At 36.0% G+C, this 15,778-nt stretch overlaps 1 protein-coding gene across 2 annotated transcripts in view; it reads right to left on the reverse strand.

The window, feature by feature from the left end:
- LOC144969421 (nidogen-like) overlaps window positions 1–10,379 on the reverse strand; it is a 54,286-nt gene extending 43,907 nt beyond the window's left edge. Inside the window, exons 1-2 of one of the 2 annotated variants that reach the window (XM_078908538.1) lie at window positions 9,848–10,379; window positions 2,696–3,058 (exon numbers count right to left, since the gene is read on the reverse strand). In XM_078908538.1, coding sequence (XP_078764664.1) covers window positions 2,696–2,932 — 237 coding nt within the window. In that variant the 5' untranslated portion in view covers window positions 2,933–3,058; window positions 9,848–10,379. The remainder of the gene's footprint in view (window positions 1–2,695; window positions 3,059–9,847) is intronic. The other variant, XM_078908534.1, reaches the window with a different exon arrangement.
- Between the last annotated feature and the right edge of the window lie 5,399 nt (window positions 10,380–15,778).

The following is a 15,778-nucleotide window of genomic DNA, read 5'->3' on the forward strand; positions in this document are numbered from 1 at the left end:
TTATCTGCTATGTTTTTGTGGCAGATTAAGTTTATTTTTGTTTTTTTGTTTTTTTGTTGTTTTTTTTTTTTTTTTGTTTGGTTTTTTTTTATTCTTTTTTTTCTCTTTTTTTTCTTTTTTGTTGTTGTCGTTGTTGTTGTTGTTGTTGTTGTTGTTGCGAACAACCGGCAAAATTATGTAATAAGACGGTGGGTAAAATATGGAACAAAAATGAGACTGTGCTGTGCGGCTATGTGGACTTGTGATATGACACTCGCCTTCGGATTAGAAGGGCCTGGGTTCGAGTCCCGCCCTAGGCGGCGCGTTGTAGAGTCCTTGGAAAAGGCTCTTTACTCCCGTTCTCTTAGGAAGCTCAGGTTTAAAATAAATGCCTGGTCGTTAACCGAGTTGCCTCTATCGAAAATAAAAATGTAATATTATCGCCTGCCAAGCGTCATGTCTTTCCCTACATGTTTTACTGTTGGATATTGCGGTACATAAACGCTCGGAAAAGGTCACATAATTTATAACAATTATATGCACAAAATGCCGTAATCTTATTTTTTTAAAAACAACAACACATTTTGCAAAGTTTGGCCAGAAAACTCGTCCCTTAAATATCTATCCATTAAAATGACCTTCACCTTGTCAAAAAATTTCAGACCTGAACGTCCTTGAGGTTCGATCGAGGAAGTCTCAGGTTGGCGAGTTTTTGGCAAGATGAAGGTTATTTTAATCGAATGACATCTGAAGATTGAGATTTCTGACCAAAAAGAATTAATGGGGCTTTTTGGGGTTTTGTTTTCAAAGTACGACAGAAAAGACATCAATGTTGATGTGTATAATGAATAACTGTGGAATGTGTAGTTTTCATAATTTTGTCTGGATTGAGTAATAAAAATATAGACAAAATAAATATCAAAATATTTTAAAAATGGCGATCAATACCAAAAGCATAGAAGTAATTTATAGCCTCTTCAATGGTAGAGAAAGGGTTGACAAGTCAAAATTTTGACAACCCTATTTTCGACACTTTGAGAGACTTTTTTTCTCTGCTATGTTTTTGTGGCAGATCTTCAGTTTTAAAAAAAATATTTTTTCATGATTCACCTACAGAGAATGAAGAAAATATAATCTAAGTGTTCAAAAAATGTCATTTCCATTTCAACTCTCTCTCTCTCTCTCTCTCTCTCTCTCTCTCTCTCTCTCTCTCTCTCTCTCTCTCTCTCTCTCTCTCTCTCTCTCTCTCTCTCTCTCTCTCTCTCTTTCAGTTAATACAGTTCAGCTCCTCTGATATGCGTCCTTCTTGTACTACAATATCCATGATTGCACATTACCAAATTATTAACACCTGAATCTAAATGGATTAATGGCGTAAAGTGTTTTATCCAGGGACACAATGCCGGAGCCATAGTTTTACTATAATTACCAATCATTCAATTATTGACCACGCTCAAGACCGCTTGACATTTTCTTCCTGGCATAATTATTAATTCTACATTATAGAAATTTCAACTGATTAAAACCCTTCTCTGCAAAATATGCCGTACAAGAACTCCTCCAAAATACGATTCAATAGTCTGATGTCACGCCGCCCGGCAACTGCGGCCATCTTGGTTCTAAACAAAAAAAATCATTACTTTTTATTTTTCATGCTGGCTAGAACTTTTCATATGCCTTGTGATCAGAATGTATAAAAGTCAAAACATGATCAAATTTGTGTGTTTTTTTTCCTCTGGATACCCTTTATGCTCGCCGGAGAAATAATTCATATGGGCGTCCGCCATTGTTCCGATAGTTTAGAGCCAGTGTTACTCAGTTACCATGCGTCATTAGGAAGGAAGTGACGTTACGACTGTTGAAGAGTATTGTTGTAGGTACATGAAGATGCAATCCACCAGAAATATAGACTGGTCACATGTGCTGGGGATGGACAGAGCCGTCCATCCATGAGACATTATTCCAGACATTTTACGGCCCAATGCTCCAAGTGCGTCCGAACGATGAATCGATCAATAATGACCATACCATGCACTACAGGAACTGTGGGTAAATTATTTGCGGATTGTGGCTTTGACGTCAAAACATACGTTTCCATAATGACGAGAAGTACGCCTTACGTATGATTCGACTATATACAGGTAGTTCTTCAGCACCATGTCTTATTTTGTTTTATTGTTTTTTTTTAAATAATTTTTGTTTCATTTCAAATGCAACTTTAGAATACCCCTCTTGATTTAAAAAAAAAAAACGTTTTAAAATTTCATTTCCACTTCAACACTCTCCCTCTCTCTCTCTCTCTCTCTCTCTCTCTCTCTCTCTCTCTCTCTCTCTCTCTCTCTCTCTCTCTCTCTCCCCTCTCCCAGATCAAACACTCACAGCTACTCAATCACTGCTGCGTGGACAGAATAAAATCCCGGCCCCTTTGCATGTGAAGCGAGTGCTCTACCAACTTGAGCTATTGGGACCCCCTCCAGTGTCAGTAAAATCTTAAAATTGAAAACATATAGGGAATGAGATTAGCGGAAGAGTAGCGTCCCTTGATTGGACGTCACCCATAGTCTGTGACGTCACCGGCGGAAAAGTTATTAGAGAGAGAACGTCATGTTGGTTGTGCGCATGCGTCTCTCGTCCTCGCTGCTGACTATGGGTGACGTCCAATCAAGGGACGCTAATCTTCCGCTAATCTCATTCCCTATAAAGAGAAACTACTCACATAGATATTTCTGTAAGAATTGTTGAAAAGAAAAAATTCCTCCTGCACTCTAACATCGATGGAGCTTGCATCGTCCGCCGGTTTCATGGTCTTGTCTCCTGAGTTTGGTCCGAATGGGTAGAACAGATTTAATTCCACAGATTGTACAGAGAGCAAACACGTGTGTAATATTAACACAGTCAATAAAATCACAGGTTTGGAGGGAATCAAAGACATCCTTAATAAAGGTGGTGCCATTTTAAAATATGTTGGGGGGATATTGTCTTTGAATAAACTAATGGAATGATTTGTTACAAATGATCCTTGTCAGAATTCATACAATAAAATGGCTGTTGCTGGTTTCTACTTCTTCTGACGAATTTTCTGAAACGAATAAAATGCACAATTAGAATCATATGATAAAATTGAACAATATCGACTATTCAAAAATCAGCCCATGTGAGCAATAACATAAAAATCCACTTGCCTAAAAAGCATTTCTAAAAGTAATCCGATCAATGGATTTGAATTTCTCCTGATACTTTTTGTGCATGCAAACAGTAATAATTGTTTGCTACCCTATTAGTAGCATGGTGGTCTGCCATACAGTACTTTCCGCCAGATCTAACAGACCCAATAACACAATCACTGCTGTGTGGCGGGGAGACATATATCGGTTCTTTCTCTTGTGAGGCGACTGTATCGCAATAACTTATCTATAGACACTCTCCCCTATAAACATATATATATATATATATATATATATATATATATATTATATATATGTGTGTGTGTGTGTGTGTTATATATAAATTATATATATATATATATATATATATATATATATATATAAAGAGAGAGGGAGGGAGAGAGCGAGGGAGAGAAAAAAAGAGGGAGGGAGAGAGAGAGATTGATAAATAGATAGATAGATAGATAGATAGATAGACAGATAGATAGATAGATAGATAGATAGATAGATAGATAGATAGATAGATAGACAGATAGATAGATAGATAGATAGATTAAGCGATACATAGATAGATATGTAGTTATATATATATATATATATATATATATATATATATATACACACACAATATATATATATATATATATATATATATATATATATATATATATATATATATATATATACATACATATATATTATCTGCTGTACAAACCACACCGTACTAACAGGAATCATGCATGCTGACCAGCCAGGTATGTGCTATGTTTTGTTTTCTCACAAAGGATTTTGATTAGTACAAGATAGTGTTGCGTCAGTGATCAGCGACACATGTCTAGTAACGAAGTCAATCAATGATGCCAGTAGCTGAATGGGTGATAAATTACAATCGCAAAGACTTGGTTCTGGCGTTGTATCCTTGGGTTAAACATCTACTCATTTCACCTCATTTCAGATGACATTATCACATTCCACGCATTGAATTATAAGAAAGGTCAACCCAAGAACCCACCAGCACCCGAATTAGGAAGAGGAAATGGAGATAGGTCTGTCACACCTTGAGAACAACAGAGAGCAATATCACCAGCAAAGTGGAAAACCGTAGGAGCTGCCTGAAGCCGGTGATCGTGAAAATTCTAACGAAAGAGTGAAAATGGAGAGGCTTCGTATGGGAACAAAACAGTTTTGGTTTGTTCCATACGAAGCCTCTTCATTTTCACTCTACCACCAGCAAGTACCTCGTTTGGAACCCCAAGGGACACGAAAGGTTGAACGTCCGAAACAGACATAGGCGCTCGCTGCTGGACAGCAGCTTCCAATGTTGTACTATGTTATGACAATAGACCCAATCTGCAAATTCTTTAACCGCACTCGTGCACCGTCGCAAACCCACCCGGAAGCTTCGTCACAACACACCGTTCAACTAGATGCTCCGCGATTTCGGGTTCGTTCCCACACCGGGTACATGTTGGACAGGTGAAAAGTCCCCAGTGATGAAGCGATTGGCGAAGTGAAGACGGCAGGTCTCATGGAGACTATCAAGGAGACAGCCAAGTACAGAAGCAGATGACCGACGCTCGGAGAAGTCCTTTATTCCACCTATCTAGGACCAAAGAGATTTTGTTGACTTTCAAGTATTAGGACAAAGAGAAGCATAAGCGGCGAGTTACAATGTATGAAATGGAAACTGTTTTATGTGCTGGAGTAGGAAATGTTTTTATAACGTTGTAAGGTACAGTAAACGCAATATGTTTGGTGACATCGTCCGAATGCGCTCTATAAGTGGGTCTGTTTCTGATGTTTTTTACTTATAAGATTTTGAAGAGTAAAAGCTGCTGGGTTTATCAAGGAGATCAGAATATCAAATGACACGATAATGGTATGGTTGATATGCTTGTATAGATAGCAAGAGAACTACGGCTTTGTTATATGATTTGATTTTATATTTAATTTGTCAAGAAGTGAGCCCGTGGAAATGCTTTATTTATATTTAGAGTCTATGCAATAAAGTGTTTATCTATTTACTGTTTTGTGTCGTTCGCTCGGTGCAGGGTAAATCTAGATTCCCTCTTATCCAGTATGGACAAAGTAACTTCTTGTTCTGAACCACCGTCGCATTGTCTCTGAAAGTTAGTTGTGAACAATGCTCGTACAATGCAAGTTGTATGATTTCGCTGCATTTTCCCACCAATTATTGTTTACTATATCCTTGAACACTTTGACCTACAGCAGGCATGCTGAAGACTCAACCAAACATCAAACCATGCTGCCTTCAACTTTAACGTTGAGAAACTATTTTGGACATTTCATCCTCGTCTTTGATTGGTCCGCCCACCATGGGCCCTTCAATCCTGACCTTATGACATAATTTTATTTAAAACCAAATTTTATTGTTAATGAACATGAAACTTTACCAAAGGTATTGAATATATGAACCACGGTAGCAAGCGGAGACAAAGTAAATATTGTAAAGCAATATGGCGGCTTTTTATACCGCGAAAAGGAAATTATTGCTTTACTTATCCATGTCATATATTAAAAACAAAAAAAAAAACCAACAGACTCTCAACGTCCTTCCTTTTTTTATCTTGTGTCAATACTGCCCTTTTTTTTTCCAAAGAACACAGTAAGTGCTATTTTAGAAACAACAGCAGAATACATTGAATTACTATCATTGTCTTGCCCATTAAATCAAACATTAAAAAAAATTTATACGACGTTCTGTATCTAGATAGTGTTAGGATATATCTAATCGTGTACAAAATGACTCATTGTAATGCTATGCAGTGTTTTGTAGGGAGATCATTTTTTCCAGAAAATTGTTGTACTTTTCCGACTTGTATTTTAGGACTAAGGATTCAAAGTTAAAATTCGAAGTGGAAAGGAATGAATAGGTTGTATGTATTTTGACGTTGAGGTCTGTGTCCTTGATGTTTAACCAGTTACCTGTCGTACTCTGGAAAAACGTGTATTTAAAAATTTGGTCAGAAAACTCATCCTTCAAATATCGAGCGATTTTAAATGAGCCTCGGCTTGACCAAAATTATTAGTTCCGTACATATGGGAACGTCAAAAATAAAATCAAATGGTTATGTCGTAATGTATCAAAGCTCTGAAGACACCGCACTCATTATCAGGCAGTGTAAACTGGAATGAGAATCGTCTTCTCAGGGTGAATGTTTAAATCATGTCACCATTAATACTTTCTGTGGATTTTTCTGGCTTTGCCCCAAGCCCAAACCAACATTCTACTACTTCATCTTTGTGCTTGTAACTTTCAGTGCATGCTCCTGCCTCTTCGTACGGTTATATGTGGCTTTGTAGTCTTGTGGTGTGACACTTGCCTTCGAGCCGCTTCATCAGTGGGGAGATTCCACATGTCCTACATAATGTACCCGATGTGGGCAAGAACCCGAAACCGCAGAGCATCTAGTTGAAGGGCGTGTTGTGACCATGCAACCGGGCGGGTTCGCGATGGTGCACGAATGCGGACCGGACTTTGCTGATTGGGTCGATCGTCATAACATAGTAGTGTGAGAACCATAAGAGGCTGCTGCCTTCGAACCGGAAGGTCGAGTCCCATCCTGAGCGGTGCACACTTGAGGCCTTGCAAAAGGCTCTTTATTCACATTCTCTTATAATCATATTCATATGTAAAATGAATACATGTTTCTGTCTGAAAAACTTGCAATATCGCCTAACAGGCGTTATCGTGTCTCGTCCTACATGTTAAGTGTTGCTGTTGGCTAGGGACCCTTTGTAAAGCGCTTAAAGCACATTTAATGGATATTGCGCTATATATAAATATTATATATATATAATATATATATATATATATATATATATATATATATATGCTCTATTTTTGTGTTTTCTAAAATTCCATCATTTTAGAAATTATTATTGTTCACAAAGGTAAGTGGATACAAGCCTTTTTCAGTTTCACGTGTCATGAATAAAGGTATTTGTTCACAAGGTGAAGATATATTTACATCAATTGTTACGAATGTAGAATGTGTTGATTATCAGATGTTCACAAGAAGGACCCAATATTAATTCATCTGCAGGCCAGCTAAAAGTTATGTGAAAAAGGCTAAAGCAGAAGTTTATGCTGAGCCCCAAACCATACAAAAACAATATCCTTAAAGACGTCCTTTTCATCTGGTTTGTTTAAAATATAAGGCGGACCAAACTTTATATTATCATTTTTTGTAGCGTTAAAAGGACAGTAAAACTTGCTTGCCAATTTAGGATAGACCGCTAATGTATTACAAAGTACTTTCGTCAAACTTAATGGACCCGGCTTCCCAGTCACTGTTAGGCGGGCAGAGAGGACAAAACAAACAAACAACAACAACAAAAAAAAAAAAAAACTTTGCTGCGCCTGGAAATCGATATGACTCTTTAACTTGTGGGGCGAGTGCTCTACCAACTGAGCTATCCAGCAGACTTCATAAGTATGGAAAATTAGTAACTGGTATTTGGATTGAAAACTCTCAGGATCAAATCTCAGTGGCGACGCTTGGATTTTGTCACATGACCCAGAAGTTTCGAACGCTCTTCTATCCCATGCAGTCCTAACAGGATGGGCAACACTTTACAAACGACCATTTTGGGGAGTAATTTGACTTTGATAAAACGTGTATTTTTCGTATTGTAATAAGATGTGACCTTTTATCTCTTAGAAATTGTGTAAATGCGGAATTAAAATGAGCCATAATCAAAAAACAATTAATTTTCAGTTCTGTATTTGGGTTTTTTCGGGGTTTTTTTATGTTTTTTCTTTTTTTTTTTTGGGGGGGGGGTTGTTTGTTTGTTTTTGTTTGTTTTTTGTTTGTTTTTTTTTTTTTTTTTTTTTGTTGTGGTTTTTATTTTGGTCTCTTTTTTTTCTTTTTTTTTCCTTTTTTAAAAATAAAATTAGGATTTTTTTCTTTGAACATATCCGTTAAATCCTACACGTGACTTCCAAATAACAAAAAAAAATCTGTGTTGCTTCATTCTCCCCCTGAAAAATGCAGCGAGGCTTTTTTTTTAATGTGTAGATATTCTATTTAGCCTAATGTGTAAATATTTATACTAAGACTTGAATCTTTAAAATTGTCTTGGCTTATTGCATAATTTTTATTTTCTTCTTTGCGTGTCTGTGACATCCTTTGATTTTGATTAAATACAAGTGTTTGTCTACGTGAAGTATAAATATATAGCCCACCTACTTAAAAGGCTTTTACTCTTCATATTTGATCCGAGTCAGCGTTTATTTAGTTTCGTATCGTATCAGTGGGAAGTAATATCACATTTCTATCGTTCTCCTTCTCCAAAGATAGGCCCTTTAAAATATTCAACTCTTAGAAACAAAGATTTCAAGATTAATTCCATTTCTCTTTTTAAGATGTTGATTTTTTTTAAATCCCAAAATGTGTATGTGTATGTAAACTTTTAAAATGATTCAAAATTTCCAATTTGTATTTATTTTTTCAGAAACCGCATCATTTTGTAGGGTCATTAAATCATCTTTTTCACATCTTCCGTAACTCGGCAAAAAGTCTCCCCCCCCCCCCCCCTTCTCTGCCTACCCACCAATGAACGGGTAGCTGGGTCTAATTATGACCTGACCTTTGTGAAAGACAGACCCACTAAATCGCAGCAATGTCCTTTCTATGCTTTTGGAAATAAGATTTAACTTCATTGAGTCTAATGGACCTATTACAACTTTCAAACTTTTATATTTATTCGGTCGAGAGAATATTGAGCAAGAGACAGCAAGAAAAAGAAAACAATAATTTCATATTGAGAAAAATGAGAGTGAGGAAGAGAGAAGAAGAAGAAGAGAATGAGAAAGAGAAGAAGAGAGAGGAGAGAGGAGGAGGAAGAAGAAGAAGAAGAAGAAGAAGAAGAAGAAGAAAGAAGAGAAGAAGAAGAAGAAGAAGAAGAAGAAGAAGAAGAAGAAGAAGAAGAAGAAGAAGAAGAAGAAGAAGAAAGAAGAAGAGAAGAAGAAGAAGAAGAAGAAGAAGAAGAAGAAGAAGAAGAAGAAGAATATAGATAAGAAAAAGATAGTTAAGAAGAAATAGAAAAAAGATCAAGAAACATTTAAAGAAGAGAGTAAAAAAGGATGTGATGAAATAAAATGACAGAAGAAGAAAAGAAAAGAAGAGAGAAAAATAAGAAGGAAAAGAAGACAGAAGAAGAAAGGAAGAAGAAAGAGAGTAAAGAAGACGACTGAGAAGAGAAAGAAAGACAAAAGGAGAAGATGAAGAATAAAGAAAAGAGAAGGAAAAAATAAGAAGAAGGAGAAGAAAATGAGAAGAAGAAAGAAGAAGAAAAGAAGAAGAAAAAGAAGAAGAAGAGAAAAAGAGAAGGAAGAAGAGAGAATAAGAAGAGAGAAGAAGAAGAGAAGAAGGAAGAGAAGAGAAGAAGAGAAGAAGAAGGAAGAGAGAAGAAGAAGAAGAAGAAGAAGAAGAAGAAGAAGAAGAGAGAAAGAAGAAGAAAGAAGAAGAAGAAGAAGAGAAGAAGAAGAAGAAGAAGAAGAAGAAGAAGAAGAAGAAGAAGAGAAGAAAGAAGAAGAAAGAAGAAGAGAGAAGAAGAAGAAGAAGTAGAAAATTTGTGCACAAGCACACGAAAATTCAAAAGAAGTAGAATTAAAAAAAAAGCAAAAGAAAAGAAAAAATAAAAAAATTGTATAAAAGGGCAGATAATCTCAAACTTACCTAATTCCGGCACAAATCCAATTTCGGTACCATATACAACATCACTCGTCCACAAACCCAATACGTAAAGAACCAACCATTCACCAAGAATTAACGCGCCGCTTGCATGACAGCGTCGAAAAAAAGGTGCTCTCGATCTTCGCACACAATTTCTGATCCACTAACCATCAACTTGCGTACGACTTACTACTTACTAAAGACTGAATGAAGACTTTTTAGTGCCCCAACCATCCTTCCACGGACTCACCCACCCCTCGGCGGCATCGCCACGGTTCGGCCCCTGACAGCTCTTGAGTTCATTATGTATCATTATTGTAAGTTACGTAGAGGGCGAGACGCCTCATTATGAGAGACTAGTCGCAAGTTATCTCAACATAAAGATTGCTCTGTCCGAAAACACAGATAAACTTTATTTTTTATGAGGGTGACTGAATGGACTGTTATCCGTTATATAGCCGTGTGAATATCACCAAACCAACACTTCCGCCCACAACAGAGAGATTATTTTTCATAATTGTGGTTTCGTCTAAATTTCCATTTCATTAAAGCTATGGGCTATTATATTATGCAAAATTGTCTATCCGCCAATAAGCACATTGCTAAATTACATGCTTCTCTAAAGTGGATGATTTTCATTTAAATCTCGATTTTTTAAAAATGCTTATATTGTTATTATTTCTTTATATCCTTTATTTGTTTGTTTGTTTGTGTTTATTGGTACACATTTTTTTGGAAATAATTTATTAATTTATTAGTGGATATTGCGCTTTATTAAAACTGAGTTTTATTTTATTAATTGATTGATTAATTATATTATTTTTTGGCAAACCACAATATTTTCTCCAGTTGAGTTCATCCAATATTATGATATTGCAAAATGACCTCGTCGATTAGAAGAATTTTATTCAAATACTTTTTTTAAATTACAGGAAGTGGTGACATTTTTCTCTGCATTCGTGTTGATATTTATGGATATTTTAATGGTTGACAAAGATCATCATATTTTTTTGGAAAACATTAACAACATTATATTGCCGAACTCCGAAAAAGATGCATGCAACATTTTGGCCAGAAAACCGTCCTTGAAATATTGATCAATTGAAATTATCCTCATCTTCGCAAAAACTCCCAATGCAAGATATAAAAATTAGTACGAATTTATGGGGGTTTTTTATTGAGAAGTATGAATATAGCTTCTTAAACTTAACAAAAATAAAATCCTTATCCTATTCACTTTAAATTAAAATTCACTTTTTTAGATGATTTTACCCCGACGTAATATTATATCATTAAGGCAATGAATCACACATGTAAGCCAAGTCACAGCAACTCCTCTAACAGCTGGAAGTCACATTCATTCGATACCAAATTAGACCATAATTTATTTCAGTCTGATAATTCCATCGGCATTTACAGAAACAATCTGGTTTTTTAAATCACTTCGCATAAATGCATTTCCTTTGTCAATCGAAGAATTCACAATTATCTATCTAGTCATTATCCGAAAACCACACAGTGTGCAGACAAGAAAGTAAATATCCCCTTGTTTGAACCGGGGTGATAAAATAATAAAATTAAAAAACGCAGACAAAAGTATAGATAATGAAATGCATTCAATAAAAGTCTCTATTACAAGATCGTGGATAAGTTATGCACATACGCGTTATGTGTATTATGTGTAACATTCTCGTTTCTACTAGATAGTTGTATTGTGTTTTAACCTGTGAGTGTGTAAAGCAGGTAAGCATAAAGTTACATTCAATAATTCATGCACACACATAATATCTAGTCCCAAAACATTCTTGCCCCGGATTCAAGCAGAGGCCCTTATTACAAGAATGGCGTTTTCCGAACTTTAACTCACTCAACCCTAACACCGACTATATCCGTAGTTTACCCGGGTTACTTTTACCCCATGCCTATTTATTACATTTTTCTGAGACAAATTATAGGCGTAGTACCAAAGCTATTGGTTTGTTTTTTTTTTCATGTTAATGGTAGTTGAATAAAATTATCTATGTACATGCTCATTTTTAATAGAATTTTTTCCAATTTTGAAAAGTATCAGAAATCTCTAGGATTGAGTGAGTTAATAAGTGTCGTGCATAAATGTTTCAATCCACAGGGAAGCGACTCTCCCCGATCCGTTTTCTTCTTTATGGGTTTTTTTTTCCTGGTGATGCCACTAAATAAAATGACACTGAAGCAAGTACACACACAGTGTCAACATCAAAGCCTTTTTTTTTTAATTTTGGATCTCAAGAATCTGAAAATGGTCATTTATAGTGTGGATAAATCTGTATCGCAGTCCAAGATTACATAACTGCTGTAATAATAGTTCCTTATTTTTTGATAGTGGGGGGGGAGGGGGGGGGGGGGTTGAGTGGGTGGTTTAAGGAGCTGAAAGAATGATAGTTTAGTAAAGCAAGCGCGCAAGTTGTATTAGGCGCCCTATTAATATTAAATAAAAGTATTAGTAATAGTTTTTCTCCTTTATTTCCTCGTTTGTTTGGGTTTTTTTTTGTTTTGTTTTGTTTGTTCTTTTGTTGTTGTTTTTTTTTTTGTGTTTGTTTTCTGCTGTTGTTTTTGGGGATTTTTGTTTGTTTTGTTGTTTTTTTTTTGGGGGGGGGGGTTGTATTTTTTTTTTTTTTTTTTTTGTTTTTTGGGTTTTTTTTTTTTTTGGTTTTTTTGGGGGGGGGGGGGGGGTATTTTGCTTTTGTTTTGTTTTTGGGGGTTTTTTTTACGTGGGGGGGGGGGGGTTATTTTGGGTTTTTGGGGTTTTTTGTTGTTGTTTGTTTGTTTGTTTTTGTCCATTTGTTTATTTGTTTTGCTTGTTCTTGTTTTGCATGTTTGTTGAAATGGGTGAAAATAAAGATATTAAAACGAGGGCAAAAATAGTTGATTTCACAGGATTTTTTTTTCTTGCGGATCTTAAAGGTGCACATCAACCTTGCCAGATTAAATAGATGGAGATTTTGTTGTTTATGCGTGTGTGAGTTTTGTGTGTGTGTGTGTGTGTGTGTGTGTGTGTTTTGTTGTTGTTTTTCGGGGGGCGGGGGAGGGGGCAGTTGTGTTTGGTTTGGTTTGGATTTTTCGTTTGTTTGTTGTTGTTGTTGTTGTTGTTGTTGTTGTTGTTGTTGTTTGTTTGTTTTTTGTTTGTTTGTTGTCTTTTTTTTTTTTTGCTTTGGGGGGAGGTTGGAGTTTTTTGGGGTTTTTTTTTTTTTTGTGTGGATGAATGGGATGAATAAGTATTACTAAAGTAAGCACGCAAAAGTGTATCAACCGTCTGATTAAATAAATAATTAGTAGTAGTATAGTCATGTATGCTGTGTTTGTTTGTGCGTGTTGTGCGTGGGGGGGGGGTGTTTGTTGGTTAATTCGTTTTGTTGTTTTTTTTTTTGTTTTTTTTTTTTTGTTTGTTTGGTTTTTTTATTTGTTTGTTTGTTGTTTTTTGTTTTTTTTTTTGTATTTGTTTGGGGGTTTTCTTATTTGTTTGTTAGTTGTTTTTTTTTTTTTTTGTATTTGTTTTGGGTTTTTTTAAAATTTGTTTGCTTGTTTGTTGGTTTGTTGTTGTTTTTTTAGTGAAGCTGCCGAAAAGAATAATAATGAAGTAAGGGCCCAAAGTGTTGACATCAAAGACATCTAAAAATTGGCATGCACAGGTGCACATTATTCTGTGTCATCCGCACGATTAAATTAATGCAAGAATGACTGTGACTTTAAAAAAAAATATGTTTGCCATTTGTTTGTTTGTTTGTTTGTTTGTTTGTTTGTTTTACAAGTTTTTTTGTTGTTTTTTTTTTGGTTTGTTTATTTTTTGGGCGGAGGGGGGGGGTTGCTTTGGTCTTTTTTTGTGTGTTTTTCTTTTGGTTTGGTTCTTTTATTAGTTGTTTGATTTGTTTTGTTTTGTTTTTGGTGTTTTTTTCTTTGTTTTTTTTTTTTTGTTTTTTTTTGGGGGGGGAGGTTTCTTGGAAGCGCACAAATTTCATAATATGGACTAGAAAAATAAAATATCATGGATTGTCTTAATTCCATCTATAGCCATGTTAGGACCAATAAATAAGTCTTTATGAAACCGATTTGAGCTAGCGCTGGTCGAGTGTTTTGCATAAGTCACCTGTTGTGAAAATTCAGTGAAAGTGGAGTGTGATCAATCATCAAATGGTGATAGTAAAATACACCGCCATTCTCACCCGATTCAAGTTGAAGGATTGAAGTAGAAGTATGAAAAGTGCTTCACTCAAGGATGAAACAACACTGGGGATAGATGTTGTTATCGTTGTTATCATACTGGCTGGGTGGGGATCCTGACCTCCATAGCGGACATGGAGGTACATACTGGTCTTCTATCCTTATATCTGTTTTCAACATGCTTTCTGTCTTTGTCTCGGAATGAGATTACTTGGTTTTGTCCTGGCACTGGCCGGAATCCTAGCTGGGAGGGAAACAGTCAAATGCATAGTTATTGTTTTGGGAATGATATTTTTATTCCTTGTAAATCATCTCTCTGTTATGTATTATTATTTTTATTTTGAATGCATAATGTAAGCATTTGAGTGTGTTCCTCTTTGTTGGATTGTGCTTGTGTCTGGATGAGACTTGTAGGTGATTTCAAACTTAGTACATTGGTGGTATGCTCTTGGAATCTACATCTGATCCCTATTTGTTCCCAGTTCCCCTTTGTCTTACTTTTTCTTGGGTGCTTTAATTGTAATTCTAGAACTTTTCACTATCCCATTTTCTTCCTTTTTACTGGCGCTGATATAACCTAAATGTGTCGCAAGCGCCGTAAAACCCTTAAAAACAAACAAAACATTATCATACTGGCCATCGACAAGGTCATCGTCGCTTGACGCTTGTTTTTTTACAGGCGTGATTCATTAAGGTCTCGACAATAAACGACTCATTTGTACATGTCTTTCAGTTGGTCTTCCAGTGTCTGAGCACAAAGCACGTTTATTATAATATTTATGCTATGCGTTTAAGTAGAATAATCATAACATAATTCCAGACGGAGGGTACCAACACACAATACTGTGTGTAAACTTGAAAGTTAATAGTCTTGAGTAATATTATGATTTAATGAGAAGTAATCATCAGCGTGGCTCAACGGCTTTTTGTTATTGTTTTTAGACAGCCATTATGGTGGTTAGTTCTCACTAAACTATATGAATCAGACCATAAACGTTCAAAGTTACACAAAGTTTTGTGTATAGGTACGTTATATCCGTTATATAAAAGCTCAATTTTTTTTAATTTATTTTTTTTTAGATAGACTATAATCACTTTAGTCTCGAATTGTACCGTAACACCGCACAATGACTTTATGCATTTTATAACTTTTTGTTTCAAAGATTTGTAAGGATTGTTCAGAATCAGGAGGGCCCGAATACGCTTCAACAATTGTAACGTCACTTCCCTCGTAATGACGCATGGTAACTTAGTAACTGGCTCTAAACTATCGGAACAATGGCGGACGCCCTTATGAAATATTTCTCCGACGAGCAGAGGAAAAAAAAAACACAATATAAATCTGATCATGTTTTGACTTTTACACATTCTGATCACAAGACATATCAAAAGTTCTAGCCAGCATGAAGAATAAAAAGTACCGATTTTCTTTGTTTAGAACCACGATGGCCGCCGTTGCTGGGCGACGTGACATCAAACTACTGAATCCAATTGTCGGTTGGTCGGCATATTCAAGGCAGCTACAATCCTCCACAGTGTTATCTAGCTTTGGAAATCTGAATGTACTCGTAGATGACACATGTGGGGGCAGCGTGGCTCAGCGGGACGGTCTTTTCTTGGTACCCGAAAGGTACCGAGTTCGATCACCCGCCGCTGCTCTGTGTGGCGCCCTTGAGCAAGTCACCCCACCCAAGCTCAATTTGCGGCGCTGCCTGCGGCTAACTCGTGGGTTATTCCCTT

This window comes from Berghia stephanieae, chromosome 1 (assembly GCF_034508935.2).
Source record: "Berghia stephanieae isolate SIO BIC M18660-M18661 chromosome 1, UCSD_Bste_1.3, whole genome shotgun sequence".
NCBI classification, from domain to species: Eukaryota; Metazoa; Mollusca; class Gastropoda; order Nudibranchia; family Aeolidiidae; genus Berghia; species Berghia stephanieae.